Source organism: Puntigrus tetrazona, chromosome 24 (genome assembly GCF_018831695.1).
Source record: "Puntigrus tetrazona isolate hp1 chromosome 24, ASM1883169v1, whole genome shotgun sequence".
In the NCBI taxonomy this organism is placed as follows: Eukaryota; Metazoa; Chordata; class Actinopteri; order Cypriniformes; family Cyprinidae; genus Puntigrus; species Puntigrus tetrazona.
In genome coordinates, this window is record NC_056722.1 from 10,590,454 (window position 1) to 10,605,057 (window position 14,604).

The following is a 14,604-nucleotide window of genomic DNA, read 5'->3' on the forward strand; positions in this document are numbered from 1 at the left end:
GAATCCAAGACTGATGTGGTGTTACATATAGCTTTATCGTCACAGAGAACCATTTCTTGTTAGCTGAGATAACAATGCCATTCCTCCCAAGTCTTAAATTCAGCACTGGATGGACTCATTACTGTCAAGTTAGAAAGTCCCAGAGGGCTCCACAGTGGCGTATGAGTTTATGTGGTTGGCATGTAACAGCCTGAGATTTGGAGTTCTGTTTGGAATGTGCAAAGATACGGAAGTGGCATTACAACCCTAGTTCTGAGAAAAACCTCATTATAGTTGAATTTCAAAATAAGCACACTCACACACACACACACACACACACAGGCGCCATCACGCTCCGCTGGATCACTGAACTCTGGCTGAGAGAGCATCTTCACACAAAAACCGGTGCCATTTATTTTCACTGGTCTGCTCTCCTTCCCACAATTCCTTTTTACTTGAGCAATTTCAGTGCACTTTATCCACTGTTCATTCAGAAACTTTTGACAATGACACACATACCACCGCTCACCTGAACATAATCTACTGCAAAAAAACATTCAAAAACAAGAGGGCACTAGTAACTTGAATTTACTCGAATAACAATTTTAACGGATCAAGCCAATATGAAACGCTAAAGAGGAATCCATTCATTTGACAAGAGTATGACAAGAAAACCCATGAGAATTTAAACCTACCAGCTGTAAAATGTCTTCATCTTTTGGCATCACGCAGAGCTCAAGAGATGTGTCACTGCAAAGAAATGTTTTGAAAGGTAAAATGATGTGATGACTACAGCCACCACAGTGCTTTCTTTTAGAAAATTCAAGAACAAGGAAGGACTGTTAATTCCAACTAAAATTTCGCAATATACAGCATATTCATTAAACTTCCTCAAGGATTAAGTGATTTTTATAGATCAACCCACAAAATGAGGGAAAAGGGAGCAAATGGTTACAGAGCAGCAAGTATTTAGGTCAAAGTTAGTTTAAAATAATTGTAAAAAAAAATCTATGATTATTTACTAGACCAGATCTTTAATCATGAAGCTACACCACCCCTCAGGGGTTAAAACAAGCGCAGGTTGCAACATTACCTGTTCTGAATAAGGGCAATTACTTGAGAATACGTTTTCCCAATGATGCTTTCTCCATTGACTTTAACTATACGATCCCCTGTAGAAAAGAGAAACAGGAAGAGAATCAGATGCTGTAGTTCAGTTATGGAAATACATGTTTTATACAATGTTTTAGGCCTGGAAGCCTTTTTAATGACTGTGGTAAGAATAATTCAAGATATGGACAGGAACTTATGGAGTAGTAATAACTCCTCAACGCTTCTTTGGGTTCAAAGTGATCACACTTAATTAACACTTCATCTGACAAAGTTCTGCCAGTTAATTTTGGATGTTAGCTGGTGGTTTGACCTCTTGCCTGGTTTACGTCCAACTGTTTAGTAGTGAGGCTTTCATGCCTCAGTGAGCTCAGATTTATGTCTTAAAGGGGCCAACCAGCACGATGTTTGAGGTCTATTTGTGCTATTTTATATTTGCTGGTGTATGCACTTATGCAACAGATGGGCATCTTTGGATGCTGTTTTTTTTATTTTTGGGAAAATAATTTCAACAAAATCTTACCTGGAGCTCAATGTTTAAACCAGACAAGAGTGCTGATATATACCGGTATTGATGGTTACATTGGTTTTGGTCATTTGGTTTTAAGGATTGGGAACAAAGTTTTCATTTTTGGATAAACTATTTGGTTGAAGCTACAGTATTGCACCTTCAGTCCGTGTGAAATCAAAATTGACTATATTTATTTTGTTAGCATACATTTCTATTTAATATGGAAGTAAAATTAGTAAAATTTGTCTGCAGGAAGTTTATATATGCTGCCGAGTTTCTGCTACAATGTTAGTGTCTTAATACCCTAATTTTTAATAACTGATAACAAATCTAGACATTAAAAACATATCTCCAGATCCATGCATTCTGTGTCTGTACCTGTGCAGAGTCCAGCTCCGTGCGCGGGGCCGCCCTCTTTCACCTGCTTGACAAAGATGGTGTCCATCGGCTCCAGTCTGTTCCGTTGTCTCCCTGATGGCGTGAGACACAGAGCAAGCGTTATTAAAGAGTCTGTTAAAACATCAAAAACATAATAACACAAAATAAGCAGAAAACATCTCATTGTTCCTGCTGTCATACATAAGGAATATTAAAATCAGGCCTTCTCCATTTCTGTTGTATTTCCCAATAAAACCGGTATGTCTTACACTACTTTTCAGACTTATATCACACGATGAGACAGCACATGTTAATCTACTGTACTCCAGTCAAGCTCAGTGAATCTTCTGTGGCAATCTCTCATAAACTGAAGTGACTAAAGCATACAATAATATAAGATATGAGCATGCCTACGTGTGAAAGTGTGTGTGTGCATATTTGACTGGGTTAGATCATGCTGACAGCCGCATGCCTGCAGGGATACACTTGAGGGAAAGTATGTGTGATGTCTGAAACATCGTAGAAACAAGTATAACCTTTTATATAATGCATAGAACTGACTGACTATCCACATTGTGACACACTGCACCCAATGTTATATTAAATGCTAATACTGCACGCCATACTGTATCTGAGCTGCTGACTCACAAGCTACTTTTTTTACTAGCAAAAAAAATAATCTTACACTGCAATACACAGAAACTGCACGACAAAGCCTTCGCAAAAAAAGTGCATCATCTCTGGGACAACTGCCACAAGCCACATATTGAATTATCAGATGCTGTAGGCCGATAAGGATTCTGCACGTTTTCATCATTTTCTGTGCTTAAGGACAAACCGGTAGAATTCTCTGGAATGCTTAAACACAGCTGACTAACTTAATTATCTAATAAGCAAACACCCAATGGGCAGGAGACAAATGCCAACGTCTTTGTTTGCTGTTCAAATTCTGTAGAAACCAAATGAATCAAATGATGGCAAATTAGGTGTTGGCCTACATGTAGAGCAGTCCGGGACCAGAAAAATTAAAGCAACGCCAGAACAGAAAGGTGCACTGCAGCTCCAATAAACGCAAAGAATCACTGATATGTCTTACAAATATGCGTGCATTAACGTACAGATATACGGTAGAAGTGCAGTGTTTGAAGATGTGTTACACTGATGTGTGGTGTGAGGCTCCCTCTACAGGGAGATGAGGTCTGGCAGAACATTTTCACCAAGCACTGAATAGAGTAACACCTCAATGACCAAATAGCACAATTATCACAATCTCTTCGCGTGTGCATTTCAAGTACACAAAAGGAAGAGACAAAAAGCAATGTCTGAGTGTCAAGTCACGATTCCATATATTGAAACTCACAGTATTTAACTTAAAATAATAAATACTATACCAAAAAAGCATGTATTTTGGCCTAAAGTCTGATTTTTGAGGTCCCCTACCTAGTGGAAAAAACGTTAAAGTTAAAGTTGAGACTCTGGTTTAAGCTGGTCCTTATTTGGTTTGAGCCGGTCCTTTTGCTGGTTTAAGTTGGTCCTTACCTGGTCATGGACCAGCTTAAGACCAGCAAAGGACCAGCATAAACATAAACAGGGCTATTATGCAGTTTCAAAATTGACCATGCGGTGCGCAACATAGCTCTTAGCAAATGAAAACATCCCGTAAAGCTTTACATTTTTATTCAAGTTATTGGCTCTCAAAAGAAAGTCTGAATCATTGAAACGAGTCACTTTTAAAACAAATCCCAAGCCATTTCACGCTGATGTCAACATGAAAGATTAGCATATTGCTGGTCTGAATGAAAATGCGAATTTATTCTTTGCTGAAATAAATGAAATAGACCAATCTGATCACCATAGAGTTCACCATATAGAGATCACCATAGTTGAGCAAGTTAGGTAAAACAAAAATAAATGCACATTATAAGACAATGAAAGTGTTTTTTGTAAACTATTGTTAATTCTTAATTCACGTTAACTACAGTAGTAAACTGGCTTATGTTAACTAATGAACCCTATTGTAAAGTGTTACTATTATTAACCTAAACTCTGTCCAGTTTTGTTACTTTTAATAAAAGTGTGGTAAATTAATATCCTTGCATTTTTTATTAAGTATCATTAAAAATACGTTTTTAAATTATTTAATAAAATAATACATAATCATTACAAAGCATTTCCGGTTTTCGGGCCATTTACATCTAGAATTTTGGTTTGGTTTTGGTTTCGGCCCAGAATTTTCATTTCAGTGCAGTCCTAGTTTTCTGACTTTTTGACAGTTGTCGGGGACTTCCAAAAACAAAATATGAACCTTTCATAACCCCCAATAGGGGCACTTCAATCACTGAATGTGCACTTAGCTTCACATTTATATAAACTGCCAAAGTAGAGAGGTTGTGGTATATGTTATCAACAACATCTTTTCTCAATCAGTTGCCACAATGGGGGACAATATAGTATTATTATTATCGAGAGTAGCCATGATTTATCCAGTACTGAATATTCATCCATATCCTGTAGAGGGCAGTGATTCATATAACCAATCGATGGTTTTACAAAGTAATGGGATACTATCAATACAATGGCTCAGTACCAGACCAGAAGGTTAATATTTTATTCCATTACATTTGAATTGTGGTTCAATCTGATTAGTATCGACATCACGGGGGAAGCTTTGGATAATATGATATGGCTCATCCTCATCTATTGAATCAGGCTGCCAAGACTGGGGTTTTAACGGCTGTTTTACTAAGAGGTGGAAGTAGCCAAATGCTCCAAAGGATGTCCCACTGATACTATTACAGCAAATCGACTAATGGGTTGCGGGCGTCAATCACAATATCTGTGGCAATAGTAATTTCGAAGACTTCTAAATCAGCAATGCTTCAGAAGACTTAGACTATAGAGAATGAGTCGTACACTGGTCAGCCACAACAATGTTAATGTCATGGAATTCCCCCTTGTGCTGCCAAAACGGCTCTGATCCATTGAGGCATGGAGTTCACCATACCTCAATAAGACCTGTATAAGACCTGTAAACTTTTCCTGTAGTAACTGGCGCTGGGACATTAGCAGCAGATCCTTCAAGTGCTGCAAGTTGTAACATCCCTGTTCTGAAACAGGTTTTGCATTATCTAGTGTCAAAGTAACAAATGAATGCCCGGATCCAAACATTTCCCAGCAAACCACTCTGGTGACCTGCCTTCTTCTCATAATGCATCCTGCTGCCACATCTTACCCAGGAAAATGATGTACAGTGTGTGCACAATCAACATGATCTAAATGAAAACACGATTCAACTGACCAGGCAACCTTTTTCTATTGCTCCATAGGCAGGTTCTAACACTCACATGCCCAATGTAGGCGCTTTTGGTGGTAGACAGCTCCTCTACATCACAGAAGGACCAATTCTGGTACCACAAAGAACCATCAAGTAAAAGGTAATTCAAAGAACCACCTCTTTCTTACCTCTTTATAATTTGAAGAACCATCTTTCGCCAATAGAAAGCTTTTTTTTTAAAGGTTCTTCATGGGACAATTTACACAGAAAAGGTTCTTCTATGGCATTGTGAAGCACCTTTATTATTAAGAGTGTATGCAGCCGCCTATGCAACAAACTCTCATGCGTTGTGTTCTGACACCTTTCCATCATGAGGTTCATCGTCAATATCAAGCTACAGTATCTCTTCTGTGTCGGTCAGTGAGACTCATCTGATACTGGTACCTCTGTAATGATATAATTAGCATTTTTCACTTTACCTGTCAGTGGTTTTAACATCGTGGCTGATTAATGTATCAATGAATGTTACTTTTAATGTGGTTTTATTGTGTTTATTCGCTTTTGCTGTATGAAAGGCACACGGATATTGAGCACAATGAATAATCAGCATGCCCCTTTGTACAGTATTTCAAGAAAATCAACAACACGAAGGAGAATAAATCTGCATTTTCAGAAGAACAATTCATTTGATTGTTGAAGCAACTCTGTAGAGTTGAGAAACTAACGGCTGTAGCTCTAGTCTGGATCTGAATGTGTCCACATGTGTGATGATGTTTCAGACTGGCCGGTGCGCCAAATTCTCCGCTGTCCCTCGGGTGACTCATTCAAACTTGCTTTTCTTCAAAACATCAATAGAGGGCAGAGGAGGGCACACTGAAAAAAACGGCTTTGTGTGGACAGGTTTGTGTAACCCCCCAGCATCTGGGATCTCTTTTATTAGTCTGTGCAAGTGTGTATGTGCTTGTGAATCAAGAACAATGCTTCCACAACAAACGCAAAGCTTTTTACTGGACGCGATTTTGTTTCTCACTAGCTTGCAAACAAAAATCCCCAAAGTTCGTATCTCAGTGTTTGCTTCTCCAGGGCTCTTTCTTCTTTTAGTGTGAGGTATATAAAATAAATGACTGATGTTCTCGGCTTGAACTGCACTCGCCCTCAAAACCCAGCCAGTGTCAACACACTATATGAATTATTGTAAGAAATCAAGGCCCGTTCTGCTGTAGGCAATCTGCAAGTGCTCGCCTCTTACTGTGTGTGAGGCAGTCAGGTATAGAACGCTCTAGGGTTCGTGGGGTGAATGAGTTCACCCCTAAACCAGGTTCTGTGGGAACTTTCTGAACTTCTTGATTCATACTAACAAAGCCTGTTCTACCTTAGCGTCTAAAATTGCCTTCAATCTTCACTCAAATTTGGTGAGTAATAGCCAGATTGTGTTTGAAAACACATAATATGCTTCACACTATCTTTCAAATGTTCGGAATGTTTTTTCTTTAAAAATAAGACTTTAAATAATGTTCACCAAGTCAGCATTTATTTAATAAAAAAACGGTAAAAACTACAATATCGTGAAATATTTATACAATCTATATGAACTGTTCTTTTTTGTTTCTTATATATATATATATATATATATATATATATATATATATATATATTTTTTTTTTTTTTTTTTTTTTGTAAAAGCAGTACATTTTTTAAATTATTTAATAAATATTTGGATTTATTTATTTATGCATCAGGATGTTGTGATACTGAATGGAGGTATTCCTAATTTGCCATCACAGAAATAAAACACATTTTAAAATATATTAAAATAGAACTTTTTAAATTCCATATTACGGGTTTTACAGCAAATAGATGCAATCTTATGTCAGCATAAGAGATACATTTCAAAAAGACAGTCAGTGAAAGAACTTTTGAATACAAAAATGGTGAATTTTTTATAATATCCCCATCCCCAAGTCTGATTGGCTGCCTGCACAAACTCATAATGTGTCTTCTCGCTGATGCAAGCTCTGCCAAACTCTCTATATGTTTTATTCTAGTATTTTCAACTCTTCTCTATTTGACCTAATCTTTCCTCAGTCTTTTTTCCGTCTCTGTGTGTGTTATTTTGGCTAAAGTCTCTCGTGCGCAGCTGGCCCTCCTGTTGTTTTGTGTTGGATAATGTTGTTTGGCAGCGTTTGGGAGGACGCCCATTCCCTTGATTCCCCTCAACATTACACAGCAGGGCCAAATTCCTGCACAACACAGCACCGACTCTTTCTCTCCGTCTCTCACTCTCAGACAGTGAAGGGAGAAAGGGAATAATTAGGGAACTGGACTTGGTATGCTGCGCAAGTGTAAAAGACATGAATGCCCATCATTCATCTGACTCTCGTGAACCGAAAATACTCTGCAAGATAGTATTATGTCAGTGCAGAGAAATCCCTAACGATCCATGAATTTAAATTAAATAATTTTTTTTTAATATGCTCTAAATGGCAATCCATTTGATTTAAAATCCGGTATAAACGCGAAAGACAACTGTGTGTTATTACCTTCGTCTTTACTTTGAGCTGTCAGTCACCTTGTCTGTTGCCTAGAAACAACTCCATACATTTCAATAAGAAAGCTGCGCAAGCTGCCACCTCTCTTTCGAACACACTACAAAACATGTCGGCAGTACATCAATCAATCCAACACAGAGATCACTGTAGTGACCTTGGTCAGCAAGACCTTTGAAAATGGCAGTATCTAGAAAGCACGATGATCGACATAGGTTGATATTTGAGATGATAGTCATCTGCTGATAAATGTGCTTACTTGCTTGATTGGGAAAAGTCAAGTGTACGGTTTTTTTTCGCAAGGAATGGTGGGAAAAGTTGTCAGTTGATGGCTTCTTGGTGCACAAATGTCAGTCTAAAAGTCTGATTTTAACTGACAAGACAACCAGAGCTCAACACTGACCATATCATAAACATATGAAAGTTAACACTAGTTTTATAGTTTCTTCAGTCTGGATGCATATGCAAACAGTTCATACTCGTACAGTAGATGCAGAAAAAGTTTGTATACTGCATATAGTACACATACTACAAAAAGCCCTATGATTTCCGTAATGTGGAAAATGTAATTTACTCTAAAACATGGAATGACTTTGAATTTAGGAAGTTTAATATTAATAAATCAAAACATTAATTTCCCCTCCAGACCTTATTTATTTACCACAAATGTTGTAAATTTGTATTAAATTATACAACACAGAATTCAGATTAATTTATATAAGAATAGAAATTGGGGGTTATTATACTATTATGTGTTAGATTTATGAATCAAATTAGATTAGGCATGTACTTTTAATTAATTCATCTTTAATTACTTAACATTTTTTAATAATTAAGATTAGGCAAGCATTTTAAATTAAAATATATATGTTTTAATTATTATTATTTTTTTTCAAATATCTACATTTTTAAACGAACAGAAAACTGAATTTTCTGTTCAAAGAATAATGACATTTGAGGAAAATAAAAAGACTTCAAAAATATCACTAAAAGTGCAGTTCCATGTATCATGCACGTTCCATGTGCGCTGTGTAAACATGATGCCTATTCTATAGTTCTAGACTAAATGTGAACATGCATTTACTCATCTCACTTCCACAAAAACAAATTCAGTATTTCTCAAAAATGAATAAAAACAGTGAAATGCGAACTGACACAAGCCTGCAAAAATTCAATGTTAAATAACAAATATCTTTACGTATAAAATCCCATTGCACGTCCTTCAGCCTGAGGCTTATCCATTTCACTTTGAGTGTGAAAGCCATTGGCATTTTCCAAAAATATAACCTTTTTATATAAAAACAAACAAGCAAGCTGAGCCAAGATGAGCAAAAGTAACTCAAAAGTAACGTATTAACACATTACATAAAAAAGCAACAAAGTAACACAACTAGTTCTTTTTTTAGGGAGCTTAGCAATATTGTAATGAATAATTTTTACATGTAACCTTTCCCGGCACTGCACGTAACACTGGACCTGTTCGTTTGTAATCAGGTGCAGGAACGCAGCGAAGCTTGAGGATAGCAGCCAAGCTTTTGTGACGGCCGAGCCAAAAACACATTGTTTTTGGGAACCCGGAGCTCTCTTATTTACGAGCGGAGCGTTCTCCATATCTACTGCAGTCAGGCAGCACTAGTGTAATAAAGCAGCGGAGACACAAGAGTCCGTGTCTGGAGCGCATCCAAATCGAGTCTGGCCAATGCACGTAAGGTGGGGTTTTACTGGTCCTCCAAGAATCGAATGGAATTCTATTTGCTTGTGCTATTGCTCCCATCCCTGTCCTCATGGACGCCACCCAAAACACTGGCAAGAAACTAAAATGAAATGAAATATCTCTGGCATTTATTTTCACAGAAAAGGAAAACAAATATTTGAACAGATGTTGACTTTTTTATTTTTACAGCATCTTTATTCAACTGTAGCAAAGTCTTAAAGCAAAACACAACAGGGGGAATTCACTACGAATGAACTATGACCGCAGATATGAAATATGCATATGTCCGCATTGTTTTAAGGTATAATTCAAATCGTACAATGGAGCGAATAGACTGATCCCAAGTGAAAATGGTCACTGATAAACAGAAATGCATCAACATATTGGAAGAAACTAATTGGCCTTCCTATCTTTTTCTTGTAGAACTTGAGGGACTGTATTTAAAAATCTAATTCTGCACTTCTATAATTACTTTATGCTCCATTTTTAAGGTTTAATATACATGAGTGATTCCCCAATGAGCAGGGATGTTGCTCATTGCATTTGCGATTGGTTAGGACAAAATATACAAATACAATTGATTTTAATTCTATAAAATGTCCAAAAAAATCATATCATTCACAACGAACTGTCTCGCATCTGGATAAAACATTGGTTTCTAATAAACCTGTTTACTTTTAACTTAATGTGTGTGGTTACGGCATCCTGTTAACCGCATCATGAAAACGGCGAGGAATTTTGTGAATCTGGTGCATTCTATAATGAGATGCAGGGTTTGCGCAAAAATGCACTGTTTTTGTCCCGGCATATGAGTCCATCACCCACCTCAGCTCAACGCTTGCGCATCTCGTGTAAACGTGAGAGGAAGAGTTGATGGAAACTGAGAGAAATGTATTCCGGGCTTTACAGAATTAAAGCAAAAGCCAACAAACACACAAAAACATTGTGTCATTCTTTCAAACACATTTTAAAGGCAATAAGAGCGCTGATCTCATAAAGCTGTTTATACACAGCTCAAACTGGACGACATCCAACTATTCCACCCAGATTGTCTGCACGTGGAGAGCAGATCTCCATCCACACACACGTCAGACAAACAAACATCCTAATTACTGAGGAAACATCTAGTTCTATGCAATGATAAGAGGCAAAAGAGGAAGAAAACATCCTAGTTCGTCTTGTTCGGTGACAAACCCAGAGGAAATTGACTTTTAAGCAGATCTGGCAGGCAAGTCAAAAACTCAAACTTGATTTCACTTTGAATTCTGAAATGTACCAGGGTGCAATTCATGGTCCGTCATTTAAAGGGACAGTTCACCCCGAAATTAAACTTTCTTTTCTTTCTTTTCTGGAACACTCTAAAGGTCATTGCACTGAAATTTTCATCTGAAGTTTTTGACATGAAAAAAAAAAAAAACAAAACATACAGTCTCATGTTGTGTCAATCATGTTTACGCGCTGCCTCCGAAACCTCCGTCCGTCATAAATCGATTTTCTGCGTTTTTGCATCCGTAACAAGCATTTTCAAAGAAATGATGACGACAAATGTACATTTCTGACACAAGGACCTTAATTCCTTTTAGAAGACGATATTTCCGAAGACGTGTTGTTTCCATGTACAACAAAAGTTGATGATGGCGGTGAAATAAAATGAGTACACAATGTCAGAATTGTATTTCCGTTTTAACTATTATCTATATTTGAAATATTTTGTATTACAGACTTGCACTGTATCTAGCTAAATCCGAGACATCTTTTGAGACATTATTGGAATCTCTTCTAAAGCAGCCATGTGAGATTATCAGGGTCATTTTTTTTCAGGAGCAAAATTTGAGAAGCAGAAGACTTCAGTAAAAATCTAAATTAAAATGTATTGCTGCCTAGGTCAAACATCTGAAATATTTAAATGCTTGTGTTTACTAAAGCACAAATTTCTAACATAAGGAGAGGTTCCCGAGTCATATCTACAAACCAAAATATAGGTTATTCTGGGTTTTTTAACATGGGTAATAAGAAATCATCAAACAACTACGCTGTCAGATAAAAAGGGCAAAAATTATACCTTTAGGGCTACAAGAGCTTGTGACAGGGGCGATATCCAATATCGTCTTTACCCCTAAAGGGTGTTCAAAAGTTACTTAGAACAGTTATATGTACCCTTAAGGCAATATTACGGTACTATTATGCAACCTTTAGGGTTAAAAGAAGGTAGAAAAGATGTCCCTGACAAGTTTTTGTACCCCTAAAGGTAAAGATTTTTCGTTTTTTTTGTCTTAGAGTGAATGTACCAATGCTTTAGCAACCATTCAGTGCACACTTTAAGCTTTGAAGAGTACTGCCCTTCAGCAGAGTAATACAAGCTGCCAAATGAAGGCGTGTGTTACACATACGGGCAGCATTTCCTTAACACTACAATAAATCTTTGTGTGTGTTTGTGAGAGAGTCTCAGGTTACACACCCCCGTCGCAGCGCTCTCTGGAATGCACCGTTTAAGAACGGTTACGAGAAATTTCTGCAGCTCAATTTCCTGCAGGAAAACCTCTTTACCAAATCTGTCACTGAAAGGCAGATCAATTCGCTGCAGTCCTTCTGGAAAACATCCCTGCACGGCCATCAATTGTAATATGCTTTGCCTGTTAAAGTCTGCAATTAGTGCCATAATTATTGAAGATTATTTAGCATGCTAAAATGATTTTATCTGTAAATTATTTATTTATTTTAATTTGGCTGTAATAAATTAGGCCATGAATGCCAACATAATTACAAAACTACAGAACTATGTACATAATACAAATAATATCGCACAAATGATAACTGAGATGAAGTCAGCAGGATTAAAAGAATCCTGAAGCTGAAGCTGGCCAATCAGCATTCAGAAGTAATCAGCTGTGATAAAATTCTAATGCATCTCTATATAGGCTTTATTACTATATTACTATATTACTATTACTATTACTATATAAATGCATCTATATATAGACTAACTCACCGTATGCTGGACCAACATACTGAACTCATACTAAAAAGGCGCTGAGATACGTCGAAAATTCTCTGTGTATATAAGTGAGTGTGTGCAGTAAATATGACGAATATGTGCAGCAGATGAAAGCCAGAGCAGGTCTTCCTGCTGTCATGATGGACGTGATGTGGATGTGAATGAGGAGAGATGTGACAAACACTGCAGCAGAACAGAGAGAGAGACAGAGAGAGCGAGAGAAAGAGAGATGGTGCTGCCTTGACCGGAATGGACAAAGAGATCATTCAGTCATTCAACTACACTATGAAATGTTCACTGCAAATAATCTAATTGGAATTATTCAACTATCTACTTGCAAATATGCAAATTTAATATATGCATAAAAAAAACAAGAATGTAAATTATCGATATGCACATAAAAATCACATTAAAGATGGGCAGATGGGTCAAAATGTGCTGGAGACAAGTGATGGAAACAGTTTTTCCACATAAACTATGGCATGTTTGCACCATTTGGACAATAAAAATGAGGCGATGTACTGCTAAATAGACAGGTTTCTTACAGTTAATTCAAGAATTAAACATTTAACCCACTATTTCTCAAAATACGGAAATTATGCATTCATTCTGTGCTAAATATAATCAACATAACGTAGACAACCCTGTTCTTACAGACTGCAAATATACATACACACTTTGCTCTACCTTGCCCCAGTTAAATCACTCCTTCACACACATCCTCTGATCTTTATTCTGCCGTTTTTCTACCGAAAACAGACCTGTGTACGTTCCACTACCTTGCATGATTTGTAACTTCAAAAACAGTCACGACACTCCTCTGCAGTAACCAAACACCGGCCCACAGCTGATCAACCGCCAGAGAGCACGCTGCACTGCCAGCTGGGAGTTTTCCTGCCCCGGGCGCGAGCATTAAAGATTCCCAGCAATTCACATGGTGCAAGGTCAGACACGGGCCACTGAAGATAACACCTCACTCAGAAGTTCACGACAGACAAAGCAGATACAGACCTGAATTTCGAAGAAAATCCAATGCGCTATTATGAAGCGTGAATCTGGTTTCTCCAAGAAAAGATCTAGGCCAGAATCACTAACATGGCTATTCTTGCGGTGATTATCTTGTTAGCTTTGATCTTGTGATGTTTCATTCTACAGATCGGTCAGTCCAAGATAGCCACGTTCAGTGTCTCAGAGAAAAGCCTTCAATAAACAAGCAAAGTGAAGGTGGATCAGAGAACAGTTAAACTCACCTCTGCAGCTATTGTCTTCATCCTGAAAGAGAGAGAAGATAAAAGAGTGTTCAAAATGTTTCAAAGACATTCAAGAGCTTTGTGGGACTGGAATCATGTTCCATTTGAAGTGTAATTAATAAATATGTCTGTGAACAAATGTTTTTCGGTCTTAAATCCTTCATTTGAGCACTTGGTAAAACCTAGTTAAATATTCCAGAAAACTTTAAAGTCACAATAAAAAAAAAAAAAAAAACATTCATGCATTAAAAATGTATTACTGTTTAAAAGTTTGTTGTTTTTTAAAATAATTATCTTAGGTTTGTCAAGGCTGCAATTATTTGATGGGAATACAGTAAAGAAAATACTGTGAAATATTATAAAAATTTCATGTAAAAGCATAATGTATTCCTGTGATGGGAAAGCTGAATTTTTAGCAGTCATTACTCCAGTTTTCAAAGTCACATTATCATAATATAATCATTTGAATAGTAAAAAGTAGTATTAAAAATGTATAATAGGTTTATAATAGCTATCCTAATCCAATCGGTTTGTTTTACTTGGAAACATTATTGAAGTTAAATGCGTTACAAAAGCTGTTTAATGTTGCGAGAAAAAAGTAATCTCACTTTTATGTGTCAAACAGATTACTGTGAATCACATGTTTGCTAACAGTAACTAATCTGCAAGGAAGCAGTATCTGAAGCAGCTGATTGTAACAGCATTATCTAGATGCTTTAATCTCTTCATGGGGATCATGTAGTTTTTTTTTGACTATTGCCACAAAGTCAGGTCAACTTCATAGCTTAGTGTGTCCAGAAAAACAGACCGACCAACATGTCATCCAATTATGTTTAGCAGCAAAACA

At 37.0% G+C, this 14,604-nt stretch overlaps 1 protein-coding gene across 4 annotated transcripts in view; it reads right to left on the reverse strand.

The window, feature by feature from the left end:
* The window catches only part of LOC122329874 (rho GTPase-activating protein 21), a 78,169-nt gene that overhangs the window by 22,076 nt on the left and 41,489 nt on the right, over window positions 1–14,604 (reverse strand). For all 4 annotated transcript variants that reach the window (XM_043226508.1, XM_043226507.1, XM_043226506.1 and 1 more), the window contains 4 exons: window positions 13,758–13,779; window positions 1,979–2,071; window positions 1,073–1,151; window positions 675–729 (listed from right to left, as the gene is read on the reverse strand). In XM_043226508.1, coding sequence (XP_043082443.1) covers window positions 675–729; window positions 1,073–1,151; window positions 1,979–2,071; window positions 13,758–13,779 — 249 coding nt within the window. The remainder of the gene's footprint in view (window positions 1–674; window positions 730–1,072; window positions 1,152–1,978; window positions 2,072–13,757; window positions 13,780–14,604) is intronic.